General features: G+C 49.0%; 3 protein-coding genes across 3 annotated transcripts; all 3 read left to right on the forward strand.

Annotated features, from left to right (window-relative positions):
- Positions 1–3063: 3063 nt before the first annotated feature.
- On the forward strand, positions 3064–7083 carry LOC124481974 (ras association domain-containing protein 7-like). The gene is made up of 7 exons (XM_047042290.1): positions 3064–3249; positions 5225–5333; positions 5544–5855; positions 5957–6205; positions 6375–6643; positions 6727–6886; positions 7007–7083. Exons 2-7 carry the CDS (start codon positions 5231–5233, stop codon positions 7081–7083), a joined length of 1170 nt encoding a protein of 389 aa, XP_046898246.1. The 5' UTR covers positions 3064–3249; positions 5225–5230.
- A 1868-nt stretch (positions 7084–8951) lies between these two features.
- On the forward strand, positions 8952–16692 carry si:ch211-210p4.6 (malignant fibrous histiocytoma-amplified sequence 1 homolog). The gene is made up of 11 exons (XM_047042531.1): positions 8952–9439; positions 9785–10655; positions 10916–11210; positions 11569–11749; positions 12069–12250; positions 12767–12973; positions 13231–13526; positions 14472–14626; positions 14800–14980; positions 15367–15434; positions 15789–16692. Exons 1-11 carry the CDS (start codon positions 9424–9426, stop codon positions 15806–15808), a joined length of 2472 nt encoding a protein of 823 aa, XP_046898487.1. The 5' UTR covers positions 8952–9423; the 3' UTR covers positions 15809–16692.
- A 2300-nt stretch (positions 16693–18992) lies between these two features.
- LOC124482058 (achaete-scute homolog 1b-like) lies at positions 18993–20212 on the forward strand. The gene is made up of 2 exons (XM_047042389.1): positions 18993–19728; positions 19862–20212. The coding sequence occupies exons 1-2, from the start codon at positions 19112–19114 to the stop codon at positions 19866–19868; spliced, it is 624 nt and encodes a 207-aa protein (XP_046898345.1). The 5' UTR covers positions 18993–19111; the 3' UTR covers positions 19869–20212.
- Positions 20213–25323: the final 5111 nt, after the last annotated feature.

Raw genomic sequence — 25323 nt, forward strand, 5'->3', positions numbered from 1 at the left:
CCTATCAATTAATATAACTCCTCCCCCTGTCCTCCCCCAGCCTGCATCACTCTCCATTGTCCAGGAACCAAAGGTTACGACCTCTATATGGGGTCAATCAAGCGCTTTCTGGTGGGTGTGTGTCTGCATGTGTGTTTGATGATGATGGTGAGGAAAAGCAGGGAGGAGGAGCAGGGATGAGGGTCTAAATCTTATTGGTTAGTAATCCTGGCCCAGTCTCCATCACAGAGTAGGTTGGGATTAGGGGAGCAGAGACAAATCGCTGGCGACAGCAAAGAGCGTGCTTGATTCTCCACGAGCTGTCAACTCTTTCACCCAATACTCTGACCCTAACCCTAACCTCTCTCTCCCTCACTGTATCTCTCTCAAAAACACACACACAAACACATCCCAGTCTCTCATCTCTCCCTTATCTAATCCCCTCTCTCCACCAATCAGTGATGTCTGTGATCTGTGTCTCAATGTCTGAAGGCCAGAGAAACAATCATATAATGTAGGTTCAACTGCTGTTAGAGTAACATGCTAACAGACCAGATTAACACGCTAACAGACCAGAGTAACACGCTAACAGACCAGAGTAACACGCTAACAGACCAGAGTAATACGCTAACAGACCAGAGTAACACGCTAACAGACCAGAGTAACACTAACAGACCAGAGTAACACGCTAACAGACCAGAGTAACACACTAACAGACTAGAGTAATGCGCTAAAATAACAAGCAGTCTCACTGCCTGCAAGGCTGCAGAACAGTCTCAATGCCTGCAAGGCTGCAGACCAGACAGTGGTGAAGCTGTTGACAACACAAGTTGTCGTGGGAACACAGTGCTAACTTAGCATTTCATTGGTAATTACACAACTGGCGAGGAAAATGCTGTGTGTGGAAACTCCCATTCAGGCTGCAGCCCTGCAATTACATTAGCGAGACGTGGTAATTTGTAGCATTGAAGATGTGCTCTGGCCTGGTCCTGGGTTTTGCTGGTCTAAAATATATGCAATATAAAAAATTTTGAAATTTTAAAATAAAATTTAACCTTAAAAAAACAATTTTTCAAAACTTTTCTGGGAAAATATTTGTTCAACCTTCAAAAAACTATTTTTCGAACCATTTCTGGGAAAAGGTTTTTTTCGAAACCAATTTTTTTTTACTTTAGAATTTTTTTTTTCAACTTTTCAAACCCTGTTTAAAAAAAAATATATATATATGTAGATTTTTAAATCGTTAAAAACTTTTCTAACATGGTTTTCGAAACTTTTTTGGAAATGTATTTTGGAAAATATATTTTGGTGAGATTTTACACTGAACTGTCTCAACCCCACACCTACATATTATCTTTCTACGAGGTGTGTGTGTGTGCTTGTGTTTGTGTGCGAATACACAACCTCCATTCCTCTGGCCTGTGTGTCACAGGAGTGATTGACAGGTCAACTCTGAACTCTGAACAACAGAAACATTTCTCTGACCTCCTTCATCAGTGTCTTGTAGCGCAGCACCTGCTCACTCCCACAGGAAACGGGAAGTTGACAACCTTCCCGCCAGCAACGCTGCTCGGAGGGAGGGAGGGAGGGAGGGAGGGAGGGAGAGAGAGAGAGAGAGAGAGAGAGAGAGAGAGAGGGAGCGAGGGAGAGAGAGAGAGAGAGAGAGAGGGAGAGAGGGAGAGAGGGAGAGAGAGAGGGAGAGAGGGAGAGCGAAGGAGGGAGGGAGGGAGGGAAGGAAGGAGGGGGGGAGGGAGGGAGGGGGCCCTCCTGGTTGTGTCTTCCTGGTTCCTGTTCCACATGTCTGGTCAGCTGACAGGGCAGAGCTGGCCCGGGTAACAGACCAGCCACGACACAGGGCACTTCCTCATTCCACAAACGTCCGGGATGATGGAGACTGTTCGCCAATGGCGTGACAGGAGAATGGCAGCAGGGAATCCCCATTGGTCAGTGAGCTTTTCTTGGTCTGTGTGATTGGTGCAGCCCGGGGTGTCTCTCTGTCAGGGTGAAGGAGACTTTGGAATTGAGACTGCAGGTGACAGCCCTCCCTCCCTCCCTCTCTCTCTGTCTCTCCCTCTTTCTCTCTTTCTCTCTCTCTGTCTATATGTCTCTCCCTCTCTCTCTCTCTGTCTCTCTCTCTCTCTCTCTCTCTCCCTCTCTCTCTCTATCTCTCTCTCTCCCCAACAGTATGTCATTTTTGGGGGTGGGATGGGTATACCTCCGTCATTAGAGCACAGCCTGCAGATCTACTACATATCCTTGAATTAGACAGCCCCCTAGTGGTTTGATTGTACTGCACTCTGTGACTGCGGATAAGGTGTATGAGTGTGTGTGTGTGTGTGTGTGTGTGTGTGTGTGTGTGAGAGAGTGTGTGTGTGTGTGAGAGAGAGTGTGTGTGTGTGTGTGTGTGTGTGTGTGTGTGTGTGTGTGTGTGTGTGTGAGAGAGAGAGTGTGTGTGTGTGTGTGTGTGTGAGAGAGTGTGTGTGTGGGAGACACACACACACACCATGCTATACCATGGAGTAGCTGACAGAGACAGAGAGACAGAGAAAGAGAGAAGGGGACAGAGAGAGAGGTGGAGAGAGAGAGGGGGAGATGGAGAGAGAGGGGGAGAGAGAGGGACAGAGAGAGAGGGGAGAGAGAGGGGGAGTGACAGAGAGAGAGGGGGAGATAGAGAGGGGGACAGAGAGAGAGCTGGAGAGAGAGAGAGGGAGTGACAGAGAGAGAGTGGGAGAGAGACAGAGCACTAGAGAGAGAGGGTGACAGAGAGAGAGGGGGAGAGAGAGAGCACTAGAGAGAGAGGGGGAGAGAGAGAGCACTAGAGAGAGAGTGGGAGAGAGAGAGAGCACTAGAGAGAGAGTGGGAGAGAGAGAGAGCACTAGAGAGAGAGCTCCATTCAGTCAGAGAGCCTAGAAGGGCTGCATTCCAGTTTCCCCATAGCAGTCTTAAGACGCTCACCTGAGCATACCGCAGCAGGAGCCCTCATCCAGCTGTCAGAAGGGAAGAGAACCAGAACTGAGAAAGGGGCTAACCCTAACCCAGCAGGAAAAGAAGGACAACAATCTCTCTGTGTTGAAACAGGTTAGATCTCTTTCTCTCCGCAGGAAGCCACTGTTTACACAAGTGGACCTGACACACAAGAACATGGGTCTGCTCTCTGTCCTTAAAGGAGTTTCAAATGTTCATCAAAATGTGTTAATTTAGATCCACTTAACCAAAGCATCACCCAGAGGGGATTTGAACTTGTAACCTCTTGAGCTGTAGTCCAAGACTGTAAGTACTAATCTGTATGTATCAAAACGTATGTAATTGTTTATGTAGAGCAGTAGGGGGATCAGATGGATGAGCGGTTAGGGAATCGGGTTATTAGCAGAAGGTTGCCGGTTAGATTCCGGCCGTGCTTTTGACGTTGTGTCCTTGAGCATTGAGGCACTTCACCCTACTTGCCTCGGGGGGAATGTCCCTGTACTCACTGTGAGTTGCTCTGCTAAATGACTAAATGTAAAATGTAAAGGATGTAATTGTTTATGCAGGGCAGTCTCCCAGTGTAACTCCAGTCTGTGTGTTTGCAGTGAAAAGGATAAAAGTATCTACAGCTGTGTACTAATTAAGTAGGTCATGGTGAAATATACCACCAGTATTTACAACATTAGAGATGCTGTGAATGCTCCGGTGATAAGTGTGTCATGGACTTCAGATTTCAGAATTATGGTTGTTAATGTTTGTGTGTGTGTTTGTGTGTGAATAAGGAGGCATTACAGCCTTCAGATATTTGGTCGGAATGATGTTCAAACAAAACAGACTGGGGGGGGGGGGGGGGGTAGTGCCCTCGTGTCTGAAGGAATGTAGCTACATTCCAGCTTGGCTTTCCTCTTATGACTGATTGGAAACATAGTCAGGGATGTTACACTCTGAGGGGGCGGAGCCAGAGACACCTGGATTCACCTGAAACTCTCTCTCTCTCTCTCTTACTCTCTGTCTCTCTCCATCTTCTCTTTCACTTACTCTCTCTACACTAATCCCTCTTTCCAATCTAGTATGAAATAGTTTATAAACTGTAGAAAGTTTAGATAGTATAGTTAGCTGAGCTGGGGGCCCAGTGACCCCTCTGTAACAGGTGGAACGGCTGCGTTCTGGAATAAACCTTGTTGGTACATCGATAGAGTTGTGGTTGTTTTGGTCGTTTCCTTTCTTTAAAGGCATGTCACAAACCATACCATCACATAAACAGTGTTTTTGTTGATGTCTACGGTGTAAACTAAGGTAAGCTCTGGGCCCGACAGACGTGTTGGAAACAGCTGCTTCACCAGCAAGTCATCAGAACCGGTTGATCCCGTCTAGGACTGTCTGCATTACAGATCAGGAGTAGGATGATGTGTGCGTGAGCGAGCGTGTCTGTGTAAGTGTGTTTAAGCCATCACACAAGCACACTTGTAGACTGTCAGCTAGTTACTACCTTGCACAAACTCGATCATTCCCGCAGCAAATGGCAGTCTCGGTCACGACAGGTTCGCTTGCTAGCGTCGTGTTAGCGGTTAGCCTGCTAAGCTCCTAAAGTTGGACAGTGAAAAATGCCTGGAGCCACCAGCTGGTTACCCAGACCTAGGTAGACTGCCAGATGGGGTCAGATCCCTCCAGATGTGGACATTGACACTGTGAGACACTGAGAAAAGATGTACTATTTTGACTTTTTGTCCAATTCTTCTCTCTGTGTTCATCCATCATTCAGATGACAGGAACAGTAGCACGGCTATCGGTTTACAGTCAGTCTCGTTCCCACGAAGAGCAGAAAGCATTTTCTGTTATAAACCATCTACTGTGAGCTCACATCGCTGGTGTATGTAATGTATTATGTAACAGATACTAGTATCCAACGTGATGTCGCCTACGGGAGGGTGGGAGGTCCGGATGGGAACTTGTGACCACTGTTGTCAAACGATCTGCCACTGAGAGGGCCTACACAAATCCTCTCACCTAACCCGTATTGACAGAGCGTTAAACAATCCTTAAAACTACTTTTTTAAAGGTTTAAAAACCATCTTTGAAAAAAGGTTGAAAATATATATTTGAAAAAACGGTTTGAATATTTTATTTCGAAATGTTGAAAATATATTTAAGAAAAAATTTTGAAAAAGAAAGTGCATCATTGATGAGTACTGGATAAGGACTGTACTGTACTCTACTGTGCTCTACTGTACTTTACTGTACTCTGCTTTAGGCTTCTCTGTTCTTCTCCTCTGATTGACAGCTAGAGATGGAGCTGAAGGTGTGGGTGGAGGGCGTGGCCAGAGTGGTGGGTGGCCTATCACTGGACACTTCTTGCCAGGAAGTGGTCATCGCTCTTGCGCAAGCCATTGGTTGGTTTCCTTCATCTGTTTGATTATTTGACTGCAACGTCTTGATCTGCAGTGAAGTTAGTACCCTAACCACTGAGCTATACTCCCCCCTCCCCCCTCCTACTCCCCCCTCCCCCTCTCCTCTCTCCCTCCCCTCCCCTCTTCTCTCCTCTCCTCTCTCTTCCTCCCCTCCCCCTCCCCTCCACTCCCCTCCCCTCTCCTGTCCTCCAGGTCAGACAGGACGCTACGTGCTGCTTCAGAAGCTGAGGGGTTGTGAGAGGAGGCTGGTGGCGGGGGACTGTCCTCTGCGCTCCCTGGCCCAGGTGGGTACCCTGGCCAGGGAGGTCCAGTTCATCCTGCGCAGGACAGGGCCCAGCCTGGGGCCCAGCCCTCCATCACTGCTCCCCCGACACCCCGACCCTGAACCCCCCACACGCTGGGAGCCCAGGAAGGCTTTGAGCTTTCACCTCGGGCCCTCCACCATCCCCAGACGGACTAGAGCCCAGACGGGGTCTCCCAGAGGTTCCCCTGAGCTGAGGGCTTCTCCCCCCCCTCCCCCTCCCCCCTCCCCCTCCCTCCCCCTCCCCCTCCCCCTCCCCCTCCCCCTCCCCCTCCCCCTCCCCCTCCCTCCCCTCCCCTGCTCCCTCCCCCTCCCTGCCCTCCCCTGCTCCCTCCCCTTCCCCCCTCCAAGGAAGACATGTTCAGTCAGGCACTGAAGCAACAGGAGAGACTACGAGACCTGGAGGCCCTGCTCAGAGACCTGGAGAGGGAGGAGGCGACCTGGGAGAGGCTTCTAACTCCAGGCCTGGCTCAGGGCCTACAGGAGGAGAGGCTGAGCCAGGCTGAGGTGATCTTGGAAGAGCAGTTACAGGTGGAGATGGAGAGAGAACAGGGTGAGGATCTCATCATGTTAGTATAAACAAATCCTCTGGGGTATAGCTCTGCACTACAAACAGTTGATCCGAAGAGGTAACTGTTGTTACATTGCACAACCAGTAGATGACAGCATTCCATCATTTTTACCGTGTTGGTTCACCAGCAGTGTACCTCTTGCGTCCCCAGAATTGCTCCGGCGCCTGAACCATCTCTGCTCCTGTCTGGAAGACTGCAGTGGCCAAGTGCTGGAGCTCCAGGCCAGCGCGGAGGACCAGGGGAGAGACCTACAGCACGAGGCCCAGCGGCAGGGCTCCCAGCTGGGCAGGGCTTGGCCCACGGCCCCCCTGGACACCCTGAGGGTGGATCTCCACCTGCGCCAGGTGCAGGGGGAGGAGCTGAAGGCCATGATGATGGAGGCGGAGAGAGAGACGCAGGCAGTGGAGGAGCAGATGCAGGTGGAGGTGAAGCCGTGATGTGTTGTGTAGCAGAGGGAAGAGGGGAGAGGTGGCTGGTTTAAACCCTGTGTTGTGTTTTCCAGGAGAAGAGGCAGGAGATGGAAGAGCTGAACAAGGACTTCAGACAGTGTAACCTCCAGCAGTTCATCCAGCAGACAGGAAACTCACCTCCACCTGAGCACACACACACACCTGTACCTGAGCACACACACACACCTGCACCTGAGCACACACACACACCTGTACCTGACCACACACACACACACCTGCCGGACCACACACACTCAACCTCTCAACCTCTCCACACCCCCCCACTCCCACCTGACCAGACACATCCTGCCCCCATCACCACGCCCCCCCCAGGCCACGCCCCCATGCCTTGTCTGTGCAGTGCAGGCATGCTGGATGAGGATCAGAGTGACTCTGTGATCATGTGCTAACAGGACACAGTCCTCCTGTCTGATCACTATTCCTTCATGCACCCCTCACACACACCTCCACCACACACACCACACCTCACACACACCTCAAGTTTTACTAAACATGAAAGGACTTCTTCCGGCATGTACAGGGCTGTGTGAAGGTTAAACTGCTCTGTCACTTCTTGTCCAGGGCTGTGTGAATGTTAAACTGCTCTGTCACTTCCTGTCCAGGGCTGTGTGAATAGATGCGTTCGACATGGACTGCGGCTACATGAAACGACCGGCGAGAGTAGCCGCTTGCAATCGGGGAGGAGTTGAAAACGGCTCTGTGAAGTCGGACATTCCAGCTTCTCGTGGTTTGCTGCGTTGATGTCAGTCATGGCCGATCAAGCGCTGTTTGCTTACTTTACTTTATTTATAATTTAACTTAGTCTTTCCGGTAGTGAAGAGGCTGACTTAAACCCTTTCTTCAACACAATTTTAATTCAATTAAACTTTTTTGAGCGTTTGCGACACTGAAGGTGTCCGAATATTCCAAAACACGCGTCAAAGTTGTCGTGTGTGAGTCTGGCCAATCATGAAATTGCTGTGTCGTCACTTGAACCCGTGCAGTTGCTCTTGAGAAAATGCGCTCGGCTACACAGCCGGCAGTTCTTGAATCGATCTCACGGTACTTTGATGGCGACGTCACAGTGACGTGTCCACGGCGCCGTCTCAAGTCGGACAAAAAGTCTAACCAGAATGCACTTTTTCAAGTCAGCCGCCTGCAGCCGGCTGCCGCGCCGCATGAAGTCGGGTCATGTCGAACGCACCTAATGTTAAACTGCTCTGTCACTTCCTGTCCAGTGCTGTGTGAAGGTTAAACTGCTCTGTCACTTCCTGTCCAGGGCTGTGTGAAGGTTAAACTGCTCTGTCACTTCCTGTCCAGGGCTGTGTGAAGGGTAAACTGCTCTGTCACTTCCTGTCCAGGGCTGTGTGAAGGGTAACCTGCTCTGTCACTTCCTGTCCAGGGCTGTGTGAAGGGTAACCTGCTCTGTCACTTCCTGTCAAGGGCTGTGTGAAGGGTAACCTGCTCTGTCACTTCCTGTCCAGGGCTGTGTGAAGGGTAACCTGCTCTGTCACTTCCTGTCCAGGGCTGTGTGAAGGGTAACCTGCTCTGTCACTTCCTGTCCAGGGCTGTCTGATGTGACTAACAGGATGTGTGTGTGTGCATGTGAGTGTGTTTGAGAGTGAGTGTGTTTAAGCGTGTGAACGTGTGTGAGTGTTTATGTGAGAGTGTGACAATGATATATGTTTCATGATACTTTGTAAATACATGCTATACATTTAATAAAACTAAATTAATATAGGCTACTCGGTTGCACCTTTGGCATTATTTTCAAATTCTTAAATTGAAGTATTAAAATTTCGTATAAAGATAATAAAGTGAACTCAATTTGATTTTAATTATTATACACAGGTCTAAACTATGACAGGATGGACAGTCAAATACATTAGTTTTTTCTTTTGTGAAAAAGATGTCAAATCGTTTCATAAATGTATTATAGTAACCTCCACCCCCAATCCAATGGCAACGTTGTTGATGATGAAATACAATTATTTTCATTTTATTTCTTTTAACATTTTAAGTAATAACTACTCCTGTAGATCATAATTCTGTCTGAACATGTCAATCTTACCGACTAACAGTTTTGAAGTAGCCCTATTAACAGCGTGTCCTGACTTTTGAATACCTTCAACTGTTGTTACCTTGTATGACCAGTAAATGGCTGCATTCTATCGTTTTTAATGTACCGGTTATTCAGGTTTCAGTCCGGTTACGTAACTTCAAACAGCGGCGTCCTGCCACCGTCACGTTGTAGAAAGTGAAACTACAAATCGTGTCTGTCTTTAGAAATCAAAAGTGAGATGACACTGTAACAGCCGTAACAAAGAATTTCAGAACGCAGATTAACATCATATAGGCGTTTGTTATAAGATCAAAACGTACTTGTGCTACAGGTTGTTCTTTCCTAACTCGTGCATGTTCAGAAGATACATGTTCTGGGATGTAGAAGGGATAGCCAACCTCAGAATATCTACATATAAAAAATAAACATACGTTTCTATATTTGGGGAGTTTTAACGGTTTGTAGAATTTTCACTTGTTCGCTACTATAGGCTACTTTTACTACATAAGAGGAATAACAACACCAGTGCTTCCCGTGGCTGTATTTTATTACTGGGCTATTATTAATTCATAAAAAATTCTAAGTATGTTTAGTACCGCCTACCGTAATACAGTAAGCAGGAAGTAAAGGGTGTTTTCTGTGCCCAGCCGGCACAGTAGGGGAAGATAAAATCATATCCACCCGCAACATGTCTCGATCTAATGGTAAGTAGTTGGATTGAATTTTTATAATTTGCACAAAAACAGTGAAGTTGATGATTAACTATGGTCATAAATATTATATGTTTGTCTAAGGTAGGTGTACTCTGATAGTGGAGACGAGGAATGCTTAAAAGAAACGTCAGAGTAAAACAGTGACTAATAAACCACGCCTCAGGTCGGGGAGTTAGATACATTTGTTTTGTCACATAAACAAATCTAGTGATCTTGGATTGGATGGGTGAAGCAGTTGACTGCAGTTCAAGAAGTTGCAATCCCCCCTATAAATTGTTTTGGATAAACCTGTCTACTAACCAACCCATTGTTGTTATTTCTTGTGTGTCTGCACAGGGCAGAGTAAAAGAGAATGGGACCTGTCAGGGAGGAAGCTGAAGGCACTGCCCACAGAGCTGCTGGAGCAGAGAGCAGAGGTGAAGAGGGTGGACCTCCAGAGGAATAGACTGAAGCAGGTCTCTGGCCTCTCCTCGCTGCTCTACCTGAAGGAGCTCAACCTCTCCCGGAACGATATCCTGGACTTCCCCCTGGAGGTGGGCAGCCTCAGCTTACTGGAGCGTCTCTACCTGAACCAGAACAACATCCGGGTGGTTCCAGAGGGGCTGTTCCCCCGCTTGGAGAAGCTGCAGTTCCTGAAGCTGAGCACCAACCGTCTCTCTCAGCTCCCGGCCGACCTGGCCTGCTGCCAGAGGCTCACCTACCTCAACCTCTCCCACAACAGCCTCACAGACCTCCAGCCTCTGGTGGGGCTGACTGGTCTGACGGAGCTGCACGTGGAGATGAACTCCATCACCCAGCTCCCCCCAGGGCTGTTCCAGAACTCAGAGCTCAGCCTCTTCAAGTTCTCCGGGAACCCTCTGAGGCTTCCCCCCGAAGAGGTGTGTGTGGGGGGGGTGAGGGACATCCAGAACTACTTCACCCTGCTGGGCAGGGACCCGGACAGCAACACCACCGCCTGCACGGTGAAGACCATGTTCCTGGGCTCGTCCATGGCAGGGAAGTCCACGCTGAGCCGCAGCCTGCGTGCTGGAGCGCCAGTGAAGGTGGAGGTGGACGACCGCACCGAGGGCATCGAGATCTGTGAGCTAGAGCTGGAGGGGGTGCGGCTGCTGTTCTGGGACTTTGCGGGCCAGGAGGAGTACTACCTCACACACCACGTCTTCATCACCCCGCGAGCCCTCGTCATCCTCGCCGTGGACCTGGCCAGGTGAGCACCTACGCTGTAGGAACTGATGCACGCTCACGGCAGAAAAAACTATAGGCATGTTTCCCCAGTCCACTTTAAAAACAACACATCACCCCAGTCCACCTTAAATTCCACATCTCCCCAGAGATTATTTGAAGTAATGGAAGTTACATGTAATAAATTGTCATTGTTGCGCGGTAGACGAGATAATAGTGTCTGGTAGCTGAGAGGTGGAGATTTCGATGACGTGCAGAAACAACCCCATCATGTGTGTGTTCCAGCTACAGCGTGGAAGACCCCAAGTCCTTCACAGAGAAGGTCTGGTTCTGGATCAACAACATCCAGCTGCGTGTCCCAGACTCGGTGGTGCTCCCAGTGGCTACCCACTGTGACCAGTGCAGGAGTCCGGAGGAGGTGGAGAAGAAGAGGGCTCACCTGGACCAGAAGGTGAGGGAGGCTCTGGAGGAGCGGAGGCTGGTTCTGACCCTACAGAGGAAGACCCTGAAGGAGAGAGACCCCACGCAGTTCTCAGACCAAATCATCGAGATGGATCGTCTCATGGATCGCAAACTACAGGTAGCTTTTATCCAAAAGCGCCGTACGAATAGTGCAAATAGGTATTACAGCAGAAGATCAAGGATCAGAAGTGTAAAGTTCTAACTGTGTTTGTAGTTCTAACTGTGTTTGTAGTTCTGACAGTGTTTGTAGTTCTAACTGTGTTTGTAGTTCTGACAGTGTTTGTAGTTCTAACTGTGTTTGTAGTTCTGACAGTGTTTCGGTGGTCAGAGTCAAGGAACGGTCTGTATTTACCAGCCATGTTAAAAAACAACCTCATGTCACCTACAGCTTTACAGGGGCACCCTGGTGGACCAGAAAAGGCTCCAAAACAGCATGTTGTCCTGCAGGGCCCTCACCAGCTCTCCTCTGTGTGCAGGTCATGAAGCTCATGACCATCGACTGCAACGAGCAGGAGGGGATCGACACCCTGAAGGCCCACCTGCTGAGGCACATCGAGCAGGCCTTCCCCTGCGCCGAGAGGACCCTGCCCCGGAGCTACGGCGACGTGGAGCGCACCATTCACACGCTCCTCGAACAAGAGCACATCCCCAGACACGGTAGGTCATCCTGACCGGACGGAAGCACAGACTGGAAAGCTGGAATCATGTCTGATGTATTGATAGTAAAGCTATAGCTACATGCATACAAGATACATGCATTTATTTAACAGACGTTTTTTTACCCAAAACCACGGACAGGGGGGATTTGAACTTCCAGTTAAATTCTCTAGCACTGACCTATACCCGTCCCAAGTGATGTATTCAGTTAGATGCTTTTATCCAAAGCTACACACAGGGGGATTTGAACCTGCAAAAACTGAGCTATACGTATATATACCTGAACGTAACCCTTACCTGAGATTGTCTCCTCCGTCAGGGATCGTCAGTTTAGTGGAACTGAGGGACATGATCCTGAAGACGGTGGAGGTGAGCGAAGAGAGCGTGAGCTCCATCCTGCGCTACCTGGACCGCATCGGGCTCCTGGTTTGGTACGAGGAGATCCCGGAGCTGGCGGAGACCGTGTACGCTCAACCCTCCGTCCTCATCTCTCTCTTCAAGGTGACGCAGCCAGGAGGAGAGGCCAACCGCATGCTGCGTTCAGCTAACAAACCCTTCCATCCACAGCCACAAACCCTTCCATCCACAGCCACAAACCCTTCCATCCACAGCCACAAACCCTTCCATCCACAGCCACAAACCAATTGTGGTCACTGAAAGTACAGCCAGATCCAGGATCAGAAGTGTTTAGTTCTGGTGGTCAGAGTTGACCAGGCACAGTGTTATCTCAGCCACCTAGCATGTACACGCGGTACATTCAAACTTTCATTACAAAGTGTTAATAGAACAGAGGAAAATATTATAAAATCAGATGTGAATGAAAAGTGAAAATATGTTATTGCCATACGCATTATCTTTGGTTCCACTTGCAATCCCTGGGGTTACATCAGGATGCACCACACTTTTCTAAAATCAAACCCCTGCAATCTTGGCAGAAGACTGTGTAGAACCCTGGCCTAACCGCAGGGGCGACCGGAGGAACCCTAACACGCTCTCTCCCCCTGCCATGCTGGGCAGACCGTGGTGAGACCAGACCTGGCTAAGCAGCTGCAGGACCTGCCCAGACCACTGCTCCGCCAGGAGGGGGTGCTGGACCTTCAGAGGGCGGCCTGGGTGGAGGCCTTGCAGGGGCGCGGCATGCTGCCCAACATGGCCACGCGTATCCTGGTTCTGCGCGAGCTGAAACGCCTTGGCCTGGACGAGGACGAGGACCTGGTCTCAGAGGTCAGGACACCTGGTTAATGACCAAGTAACTAACGATGACCCAGTAATTTACGATTACTCAGTTATTAATAAAGACTAGTTATTAATTATTGCTAGTTATTAATATTACTGAGGAGGGGAGACCTGGTTAACCATCACCTTTATGAACACTGCTTCAACCAGCTACGCCACTGAAAAGCTAGCCCTTCGATGGCACTAGGTGGGCAGTATTTCTATCAAGGAGTGAGTTTAACCAGTTCACCTGGGTTCCACTGCAGGTGGTGGGGAGCAGGAGGGAGGAAGGGGCTTTGCTCAGTCTGCTGCAGCACTTCCAGGTGTGTCTCCCCACCCGGCTGGGCAGCCCGCTGGATCCAGCCGCCCCAGAGTTCGTCCCGGGGAAGGCCCAGTGGGACTCGGACAGGCTGAGGCAGAGAGAACAGGATGCGGCCTGCCTATTCCCCATCTACCTCTTGGACAACAGGGCGGTGGAGAAAGCCTGGGGGGTGGACAAGCAGGATGATGTTCGTGTCAATGTTTACTTCCTGCCCGAGGTCCCTCATGGCTTCTTTCACAGGTACAGACGACTCTTCTGTAACTTCCTGTTTGGTAGAGATGACTCTCCTGTAACTTCTTGTTTGGTAGAGATGACTCTCCTGTAACTTCCTGTTTGGAGGAGATGACTCTCCCGTGACTTCCTGTTTGGTTGAGACAAACCTTCTGTAACTTCCTGTTGGTAGAAAAGACTCTTCTCTAACTACCTGCAAGACAGATCCCCTCTCCAGAACTTCTTGCGTGCTAAAGATCTCCTCTGAAACTTCCTGTATGCTAGAGATCTGCTCTGGAACATTCCTGTATGCTAGAGATCTGCTCTGGAACATTCCTGTATGCTAGAGATCTGCTCTGGAACATTCCTCTAGATGGAGTACACGGTACCTACTAGGGGTGGGAATCTTTACCTCACGATTCGATTCAAATCGATTCCTGGGGTCACGATTCGAAGAAAAAAAACAAGAAAAAAAAACGATTCATCCAATTTTGATTCTATTTACATTTATTCATTTAGCGGAAGCTTTTATCCAAAGCGACTTCCAAGAGAGAGCTTTACAAAGTGCATTGGTCACTGATAATAACAACAAGATAGCCCCAAAAATATTGCGGGTAGCCAAAACATGAAGCACACTGTGAACAACCAAAATAAGTGCCAAAGGGAAGAACCATATAAGAGCATGTAGTTAAACAAGTTACAATTAAACAACATGAATCGCTAGTGCAAGTGTACCTGTAGAAAAGCAAGCAACGATATGCTTACATTTGATTCCAGTTTGCTGTTTTGTGTTACTTGTTTCTATTTGACTGTGATAGGCAGTTAAGTGTGATTGTCGTACAAAAATTAGTACAATCTGATTCGCTAGAAGACTGAATCAAATGTGAATCGATTTCCCCCCCCACCCCTAGTGCCTACCTCTAGGTGGAGTAAGGGATCCACCGCTAATGTCCATTGTTTTCTTCGGACCCCCAGGCTAACGGTCAACATGTGCTCCCTGTACCCCACCCACTGGGTGGGGAAGGACCAGTGTCTGCTCTGCTCCGGGGCCAGGCTGGTGCTGCTAAGGGAGAACAGCCAGCATGAAGACCAGTTCATAGAGATACGCTGCAAAAGACCAGAGCCCACTGGTGAGACCTCACTGAGTAGGACATGTCTGATCATATACTTGTCAGCCCAATATCAGTCATTGGCGACAGATTTATTGTAATAAAATGTGGAGTTGAACTTAATTTTAGGGTACAAAACTCAAACTTTGTCAAAGCTTTCAGCGTGAGAGAGCCTCAGGACTTGTGTTTTGCAGAGTTCCGTCAGTCGTGGGATATGGTTCTGGCAGTGATATTTAAGCTGTGGCGGCTGTCCCAGCAGTGGCCAGGCCTGGTCCAGCAGGTCTTCAGCCCCTGCCCAGAGGCTGGCTGCTCTGTCAAGCTCCACTGGAGGGATTGGCAGGAGCTGGTGTCCGACAGCACTGACATCTACAGCATGTAAGTGTTGTTGTCATCTGATCATCATGTGTTTAATCCAAAGCTAATTCTCTGGTTGAGGAATGCCCAGAGATGGGAAGTAACAAAGTACAAATACTTCTACTGTACTTAAAGAGATTTTTCTAACAGTACTTTTCTTCACTGTTTATTTTAAGAAGAAGCTTTAATCAGTTTTATGGTTCTCTGTTCACATCACTCCTCTCCTTTCACTGGGGAAAAAAAATTCTTAAGGTTGTAAAGGTACTTTTGACTAAAAGTTTCCCAAAAAGGAATGTGTCAGTTTTTGGCTACTTGAAAGACAGATGTTGAATCAAGACTGATAGATGATCATGTGTGTCGAGAAGGCAGGTGTGTAGTTACAGTGTTGCATCATGTTTGTTTGACAGAGTTCCTGATGAGAAGGTGGTCTGTACGAACGGACACACACGCCGAACAGAACTACTGTTCCCCAAAGGTACGGTACCCTGTCCAGTAGAAGGAAAATACAGCATGTACTTAACATGTACACTTTTATCCAAAGGAACATATGGAAAGTACAGCAGGAACCATGATCAGAAGTTCTGACACTATTTCATTGGTCAGAGTCAAGAGATGGTCTGTGATTATTTTGTGTTCTTGTAAAAAAAATCTCTCAACAACATGCAGAGAAAAGACCCATTGGTAGAATGGAGTACCAGCATGGACTTATGATCCTTTATCCTCGCTATGCTTCCTTTATGCCTTTTGTTGCGTCTGTTAAATGAATGAAATGTAAATGTGACGTAAGTAAGGATTGTCCCTATCTGAAGCTCATCCCTGTTCCTCACAGTCCCTGGTGTCTCGAAGTGAGGAAGAGTGCTACCATGGAAACCCTGACAAGCCCAGCTCAAGCTTGGCCTGGTCGCTGGAATCAACCTGCAGATGGCAGTTTGGCTTAGTTAGTTATTTACTTTGTTAGCAACCATTACATTTAAAGGTTCATTAAAATGAAATCAGTCCGATATCTGTGGGCATCACAAGGCTGTAATAAACACAACCAATCTTTTAGTTCAGACCGACCTCAATGATTGGGCGGCATTCAAACCAAATGCAATGACTGGTCAGGCTACTTGTCTGTCTACTAACCTCCCGGCAGTCAGGCAGCGCTTTATGTGTTTTGGGGGGGGTGGATTTTAAGGGAGGGGGTATTTGGAGATATTTTGGTTTGAATTCTTTCGTACTCAAGACAGAATTGCTGGTTTGAAACACTTACCGACCTTTAACCATCAGAGCTCTGTCTGCGGTCTGTCTCTCTCACTCTCTCTTTTTCTCTCTTTCTCTCCGTCTCTCCCTCCCTCTCTCTCCCTCTCTCTCTATCTCTCTGAAGTTTGTGAAACTACTAAATTGTTTGCGGGAAGCTGCATGTTATTACAATATAATTTTTTCAACACATTAATGTCATAAATTGTACAACATTTGTAAAAAAAAAAATGTATTGTTGTAAAACCCCAGTAATATTGTGTGCCCTCAGCCGGGCGGCCCATAGAAATTGCTGGGCCCCTGAAAAGGTCCAGTGAATGGGCCCCCCCTAATAGGTCTTTACTTACTAACGTATGCGCCCGTGTGCTCTCTCTCTCCTACATACAACATCTGTAAACCTAGAGTGACTTACTTAGTGATGGGAGCTACATTATAGCAAAACAAATACATCTTTATACATAAAATTTAAACATAGAGTTTAATAAATATAACTGAGGCCTTAACAACTTGTGTGGCACCGGGCCAGACACACACACACACAACAATTTGACACACTGAGATCTGCTACACTCACCACATTTTCAAGTATAAAATGCAATTTACCTGCCTTCATCTTTGCCTATTATACAGCCATCTTCCTTGTCTTTCTTGATGCAAAGTCTTTTATAATGTATTTGAAGTCAATTTGTTTAGCCATTTCACACTCGATGGAAAGTATTGTGATTGAGCCTCTCCTGGCTCATTGTGGAGCACAAGTCATTTTTATGATTTTGAGTTTACTGAAGGACCTTTCTCTTCCTGCCAAGTTACAGGTAAAGTGCAGAATGTCCTCAGAGCAATGCAGAACATGCGCTTTCTCAGTGTCAGGTTTGCTCTAACTAGCTTCCTCTTGGCTAACATCGTGGCTACTGCTGCTCGTCTGCAGCCTGGCTGGAAGTTTCTTTCTGAGTTGACAGGAAAGAAATATTTATTACTTTTATTTGGGGGTCGAATGCCCTTGCTAGCTCTCTCCTTTTTTTCTCTTTTGTTTTCTGATATCCCAATTTCTGAACAGGTCCTGGCATAGGAACGAAATGTAGCCTACTCTGACATTATTAGCTTAACCTTACATCAATAAATGATCATCGCTAAACAAAAAACGACTCATACCATTAGATTAGATTTTAGGGGGTTCATTATAAAACAGGCTACATTTTACTAAAGCAACAATACAATGTTTATGTTTGCTTTTTTAAGTAAGGGTGAGTATTTCAGTTTAAAATATAATTGGTTATAATTTTTTTAAATATTTAAGACAAACATGATTATTGCTGGCATCGCGGCTGGGCCCCCCCACCACGGCTGGGCCCCAGAAAGCTTTCCCCCCTTATGTGCGGCCCTGCCCATCGGACCGACAAAGACTGGGAGATACAAATAGAGGGTTTTCACCGACGCGTCATCAGACCGGAAGTCGCCATCTTGGAGGCACTCCGCATCACAACAAAGCACTGGCACTGAAGTATATCCCGAACGTCGTCAAGGAAAATTGTGAATTATTGCCGTGTTTCAGGTTGTACAAATAGGACAGATCGTGAAAAACATTTGGTATATTATCGACATCCAAAAGTTATTAAAACCAGGGAAAGGAATGCCAGAGATTGTCAGAGGAAAGGAGGCGCTTGTGGTTGGCAAAGCTTAACCAAGATCTACGAGGGAAAAATCTGGACAACATACGGATTTGTTCGGCACATTTCTTGTCAGGTATTGTGAAATGTTTATTTCAGCGGCTCAAAACTAATTTTCCATTGTACTGATAACATTTTTTTATAGTAAATAGTAAAAACAATTAGGCCTACTGCTTTTACTGTTTTTACTGTGCACTTATTTTACTGTAAAGCTGACGTTGACATAATATAATTCATATCAAACTACTGCATGTGTATGGGTTCGGCGAGAAAACCAGGTAGTTGACAATATCGAGATATCCAACTGAAGGCAGAATCACCGGGTCGTCACGGATTCAAGTAGATGGAGCTAACTGGTAGGGATCTGCACCGCCAATAAATCCAATTTTCTCAACATATCAACGTTTTTTTTTGCGGTCCACGGCCTTCCCTGTATGCCTTTGGATCTTGGACAAGTTTTGGTGACCTTTTCGGTCGTTTAGACATGGCTACAGTTGTACCAAAGAGTGTAGAATTTACGTTATTTTCGTTGTACTCCGTTGAGTTGCTTACATCGAGTGCCTCCAAGATGGCCGCGCATCCGGGTTACTACCCAGAATGTGACGTCCGTGAAAACCCTCTATATGAATACCACACAAGAGTTGATTACTAACATATCGATGGTAAATAAAAGGGACTTTTTAACTTTGAAATTCTTTCAGACTTTTATGTTTCTGGTACTGTAAGTTGTCACCTTTCTGCAGACAGTATCATTTATAAACATACTTTCTCCAAACACAAAATCATTCTTCTAAGCCTTTAAAAGCAGGCTGGAAGCAGTATCAGAGGGAAACTGTCAAGAGGAGAAAAAATCTAAACCAGAGAGAAGAATGAACACTGACTAGGCTGAACAGAGATTCAGACCGGAACAAAAGACATCCGCGGCCTTCCTTCGAATCAGCCAATGAGCTCGCGATGCGCCATAATTGGTATGGAAATGAGCTTGATGGAGTGCGGAGGACACGCGCCCGGCTCGCGCACCTGACGTGCCAAAGAATTACACAGCGGGGCTGGACTCAAAATCGTGGACCTCAAAAGAGAGTCGGTCTGAAGGGGGGGGGGGGGGGGGGGGGGGGGGTTAAAAGGGAGAGGTCCATCCCATACGGTCGCATTTCTAAACTTTCAAACACAGTTAAACAAGACGACGAACCGGACTGCGAATTTTGTGCTTCGAAACTTGGCGTCGCATTTAACTTCAGAATCTACCGAGATGGAAACCACGACATCTACTGTAACCTCAAGTCGAAACATCTCTCAATGCGCGCTATCTCTAAGGCTCTCAGGCAGTGACGTCGCGCTGCGTACATCCAGCCAGGACAGCTCCTCACCGGATCAGCACCTAAGTTTGTCCACACTTTTGAAAAAACAACACTCCGGTTCCCCGCAGCTTTTCCGCTGCAAAAAGAGGACACACGTTACCGTACTAAACTTTCCGTACTCCCAGCAACAACAGCTCCCTTCTTCTGTGGTCAGAAGGAACGAGCGAGAGAGAAATCGAGTGAGGCAGGTGAATGCAGGCTTCCAGACTTTGCGTCAGCACGTACCCAGCGGGGCCGCCAGCAATGGGAAGCTAAGCAAAGTGGAGACGCTTCGCTCGGCCGTGGAGTATATTCGAGCACTCCAGCATCTCTTGGACGAGAACGACGCAGTTTCCGCGGTGTTTCAGGGCTGGAGCGTTCCGTCCCCCTCCGTTACCGTATCAAGCACCTGCTCAGCGGGACCGGAGTCTCCCCTATCTACCTCCTCTTCCTCGGAGGAAGGCGGTAACCACAAACACCTGGGATCCGAGGAACACGACTTTCTAGATTTCTCCACCTGGTTCAACAGGTATGCAGCTGGTCATATCTCAACATTACGATACTTGACTGAGTATTGATTATTTACTAAACTACGCAAAGCGCAGTTTAGTAAATAATGGTCACATGCTATGTCCCTAACATTGTTTGTTTCTCTATCACAGGTGTTGAAACACAGTGTCTCAAAGAGATACATGTGTTCCACCCACTACCGGGGGAATAATCGTTCATGCAGCGGTGCATGCATACGGAGGTCAGAAACACGCAGTAAACAAATGGGACTACGTCACGAGACCAGCGGACATTATTTATTTACGCTGAGGAGAGCCAAACACCAAACTGTTGAGATTGCCGAGGATAAACCTTTATCCTTAGTTACATCAGATACTTGGTTTGTAAAATATGTACTTGGTCCATTCCGTTTTGGACAAGTATGTAAATATGCGATTTCAGAGGTTATTTTTTGTACTTTTATACAACGTAGGTTTAATAAAGTTTTTTTTCTATTTATAAAACTATTCGTGTGTATTTTGTGTTCATATTTTAAATTTGTATGTGAAAGATTAACAAGTAGACAAGAAACAGTTGCTAGAGTTTCGTTCGTGTGAGAGCTGCTTCTTTGCAGAACCACAGCAGCTCTGAATGAGAGCAGATAATCGTCGAGAATCCAATTAGCTGATCCGAGTTCCTGTTCTGAGCAGTTGAGACTGTGGACTTAAATGACTTTGTTCAAAAAAGTTTTTGATTACATATGCTTTGAGGTTGAAGCATGGAAGAGAGTACTTGTCCCTTTGGAAGTGTGTGGCTGGAGGATGGAGGGTGAATTTTGGTGTTTGTGTGTATTGATGATCTAATGAATGGAGCTTGAACTTCAGCAAGCCTGACTCCTCCCCCTCCACTGGTCTGTTCAGGGGGGGTTTGGAATATTTGCATTAGCCATTGTGGCTCCTGGGTTTGGCTTCACGACAGACCTCCTTCAGAACAACGGCCTCTCAGCCTCTCCCCTCAGCCTCTACTCTCAGCCTCTCTCCTCAGCCTCTCCCCTCAGCCTCTACTCTAAGCCTCCCCCTGCCTCCCCCTTCAGCCTCTCCCTGCCTCCTCCCCCTGCCTAGCCTCCCCCTGCCTCCTTCTCCCCCTGCCTCCTTCTCCCCCTGCCTTCCCCCCTCAGCCTCCCCCTGCCTCTCCTCCCCCTGCCCCTCCCCCCCTGCCTCCCCTGCCTGCTCCCCCTGCCCCTCCTCTTCCCCCCTGCCCCTCCTCCTCCAAACCTGTGAATAGGGAGAGCTGCAGGCGACACAAAAGCTGTTTGTGGCTCAAGACCTTTTCATCCTCTCCTGCCACCATGAGCTGAGCTGACTGGCTGTGAGTGAGAGTGGGCATGGCCATCTCTGCTGACTGGCAGTGAGTGTGAGTGGGCGTGGCCATCTCTACTGACTGGCAGTGAGTGTGAGTGGGCGTGGCCATCTCTCCTGACTGGCTGTGAGTGTGAGTGGGCGTGGCCATCTCTCCTGACTGGCTGTGAGTGTGAGTGGGCGTGGCCATCTCTGCTGACTGGCTGTGAGTGAGAGTGGGCATGGCCATCTCTGCTGACTGGCTGTGAGTGAGAGTGGGCGTGGCCATCTCTGCTGACTGGCAGTGAGTGAGAGTGGGCGTGGCCATCTCTGCTGACTGGCAGTGAGTGTGAGTGGGCGTGGCCATCTCCGGCATCCATGTTTGAATGTGATCTCGTCATCCATGTGTGATGGTATGTAACGGACGTGGCCACGATCCGTCACTACAAGGCGTCGTTCGCCACTTGCTGGGCTCGAACGCACGACCTCTGACTTGCCAAGCGCGACCACTACCAGCTACCAAAGAAAAGCTATCTATTCTTTGACGTGGGTAGCCCATTACATACCTGAGGAGTGAGTTTCACAGGTTCACACCCGTTACACATGCACTAGACTCATAGAAGGCACCACTAAGAGAGAAAGAGAGACAGAGAGAGAGAGAGAGGGAGAGAGGAAGGGAGAGAGACAGAGACAGAGAGAGAGACAGAGAGAGAGAGAGGGAGAGAGGAAGGGAGAGAGACAGAGAGAGACAGTGAGGTTATATACACTTCAGGACTTAAAACTGGTCAAGAAATAGAAATAACAAGGAACCATCTCAACTAACTAGAGAGAAAGTTAGGAAACACAACTGGGTGGTACTGATGAGGGGCCATGGTGGTACTGATGAGGGGCCCTGGGTGGTACTGATGAGGGGCCATGGTGGTACTGATGAGGGGCCCTGGGTGGTACTGATGAGGGGCCATGGTGGTACTGATGAGGGGCCCTGGGTGGTACTGATGAGGGGGCCATGGTGGTACTGATGAGGGGCCATGGTGGTACTGATGAGGGGCCATGGTGGTACTGATGAGGGGCCATGGTGGTACTGATGAGGGGCCATGGTGGTACTTACTTTTGACTTCAGTTATTTATTCAGGAGATGCTTTAATCGAAATCGACTTGCAAATAGTACATACAGAAACTACTACTAATCAGGATCAGCCCCAGCCCAGCCCCAGCCCAGCCCCAGCCCAGCCCCAGCCCAGCCCCAGGCTTGAGGCCTCCCAGTGGGGATGAGGAAACTGCCAGCCCCAGGCTTGAGGCCTGCTAGGCCTGTATTGTTACAGGCCAGATCTACATGCCTTCAGACACAAGGAAAACCCCTTACTCACTCTCATAGCTTTACTAGAGTCAGTCTGTTCACCATCTGCTTGTAATAGTTATGGTTCACTGGGCTTGTAGCTGACTTTACTTTACACTGTCAGAATCACATCAAACACCATGTCAAAAGCAGTTGCCATCCTTCCCTGTTGGAATTCTACTACCAGTGAAGTGTGTATTCATTTTTATTCATTTAATTTAGCTTTGAACCAGAGGTGAGGGGGGGATTTGAACCTTCTGCGGTACCTGTTTCCAGAAGCAGCCTGTTTGATCCAGACCAACATCCCTCTCCGGCCTTTCTCCCTTTAACGAGGCATCCTCTCCTCCAGCTTAATCCCTCCTTTCACATGGGTTGATTGATAGCCCCCCTCCTCCCCTCCCCCCCCGCCCCCCCCCCCCAGATCCCAGTGGAATGGGACAGCTCTCCTCATGTCGACCCCCCAGATCCCAGTGGAATGGGACAGCTCTCCTCATGTCGACCCCCCAGATCCCAGTGGAATGGGACAGCTCTCCCCATGCCCCCCCCCAGATCCCAGTGGAATGGGACAGCTCTCCCCATGCCCCCCCCCAGATCCCAGTGGAATGGGACAGCTCTTCCCATGCCCCCCCCCCAGATCCCAGTGGAATGGGACAGCTCTCCCCTTGTCGACCCCCAGATCCCAGTGGAATGGGACAGCTCTCCCCGTGTCGACCCCCAGATCCCAGTGGAATGGGACAGCTCTCCCCGTGTCGACCCCCAGATCCCAGTGGAATGGTACAGCTCTCCCCGTGTCGACCCCCAGATCCCAGTGGAATGGTACAGCTCTCCCAGTGTCGACCCCCAGATCCCAGTGGAATGGGACAGCTCTCCCCGTGTCGACCCCCAGATCCCAGTGGAATGGGACAGCTCTCCCCGTGTCGACCCCCAGTCCTGCTGCGTCCTTGTTTGCTCTGCGTGGAAGAATCTCTTTGAGGAATCTCGTTGAGGCTGACCAGTCTCTCTCTGAGGTAACTGACCAGTCTCTCTCTGGGGTAACTGACCAGTCTCTCTCTGGGGTAACTGACCAGTCTCTCTCTGGGGTAACTGACCAGTCTCTCTCTGAGGTAACTGACCAGTCTCTCTCTGAGGTAATTCACCAGTCTCTCTCTCCTCAGGGAGGATACATGATCACAGCTGTGGAGGTCAAAGGTCATATTAGTTACATATTCATCAGGTTTCATCCACAGCCTTTTTCCCAGTCTAAACTTGCTGCACGCATTCAGCCCCCCTTAATCTCCTTTCAGCGCTCTATCACTGAATCTCTGCTTTTCAACGGGCAGCTCTGTGAAAGATGACAAGCATAGGCCGTTTTTTAAAGCCTTCTGAAAGGAGACGGTAGGATGGAGTTTAATCTGGCAGAAAAATGGCAAACATGTTCTTATCTGCAGCAAGCAGGCTGCAGAGGGAGGCCGGGGGGGAGGCTGGGGAAGAGGCTGAGGGGAGGGTGCAGGGGGAGGCTGAGGGGAGGCTGCAGGGGGAGGTTGCAGGGGGAGGCTGGGGGGGAGGCTGGGAGGGAGGCTGGGAGGGAGGATGGGGGAGAGGCTGGAGAAGAGGTTGCAGGGGGAGGCTGGGAGGGAGGCTGGGGGGGAGGCTGGGGGGGAGGCTGGGAGGGAGGCTGGGAGAACGGCCGCATGCTTGGCAGTGTTAGCCGAGGGTCAGCTCCTCTCCCTGCATTGTCCTGTCGGCCAGTCTCCCACTAACCAGATTCAGCCTGTTTGTTTAGGCAGGGGTGGGTGGAGGGGGCAGGGGTGGAGGGGGCAGGGGTGGAGGGGGCCATTGTGCAGGCTGGTCTGGGGCCCCAGGCTCCTGTTGAGCCATCCCAGCCTGCTGTTGCCATATGGACCACAGGCACAATCAAATTACCTTTGTCCAGGCCTCCTTTCTCCCTCTGCAGGAATGAGACCGGCCCTCAGCCCTCAGCTTCCAGGACGGCCAGGGGGTCACCCATCCTGGACCCCAGGACCCCGTCTCCAAGGGCGATAATTAACAAATGAAATAATGAGATCATCTTCAGCTCATCTATCAACCCATGTTGAGAAGGCTCCTTTGAGCTGGGGTGAACGACCAGGGCACTGGTGTGTCTCCTGCTAAAGTCAGCCTTCCCTCCATCAGAGGGAGAGAGAGAGTAATCTAATAAACAGACCTTCGCTTTCCTGGGCTTAAGAAAGGACTCTCATTAAGAAATACCCCGCTTTCTCACTTCTGTTTTTTAGTCTCTTACTACCTGTCTGTCTCTCTCTCGCTCCCTCTGTCTGTCTGCCTGTCTCTCTCTCCCTCTGCCTCTCCCTCTGCCTCTCCCTCCCTCCCCTGTCTTTCTCTCACTTCCTTTATTTCTGCCTGTTTTTTTCTCTTTCTTTCTGACAGCAGCAGAAGGAGAGAGGAAGAGATTAACTAGTGGAGCACTTCTGAATAACTAGTGGAGCACTTCTGAATAATTAGTGGAGCACTTCTGAAGTGTGCTTGTGTCAGGAAGAGTGTGTGTGACAGGGAGAGAGAGATTGTGTGTGTGTTAATTCCTCAGGGTTCGAGGCCAGCTGCAGCTGTGGAGAATGACTGAATCACACATCCTCTGAAAGGACACAGCGTTCCCCCGCGGGCCCCGCCGCCCCTCAGCAAAGAGGGGAGATGCTTGTGTTCTGCTGGGGGGACAGGGGGGCCCTCTCTGATCAGGAACTGCCCTGGAGAGGCCCTCAGTGTGCTCCTGAAGAGATGGAGGGTGGAGGGTAGAGGGGTGGAGTGATGTAGGGGGAGGATAGAGGGAGGCTGGGTGGGGGGATAGAGAGTGGATGGTTGTCTCTGAGAGTCACACTCACATACTCACACACACACTCCTTCAGTCTCACACTCACACACGCTAAGAGATAGAAGTCCGCTACAGGCCGCTAGGTGGCGGTGTTGTTCTGGTGTTGACCTGGTGCACAAC

The sequence above is a fragment of the Hypomesus transpacificus genome, chromosome 19 (genome assembly GCF_021917145.1).
Source record: "Hypomesus transpacificus isolate Combined female chromosome 19, fHypTra1, whole genome shotgun sequence".
Lineage (NCBI taxonomy): Eukaryota > Metazoa > Chordata > Actinopteri > Osmeriformes > Osmeridae > Hypomesus > Hypomesus transpacificus.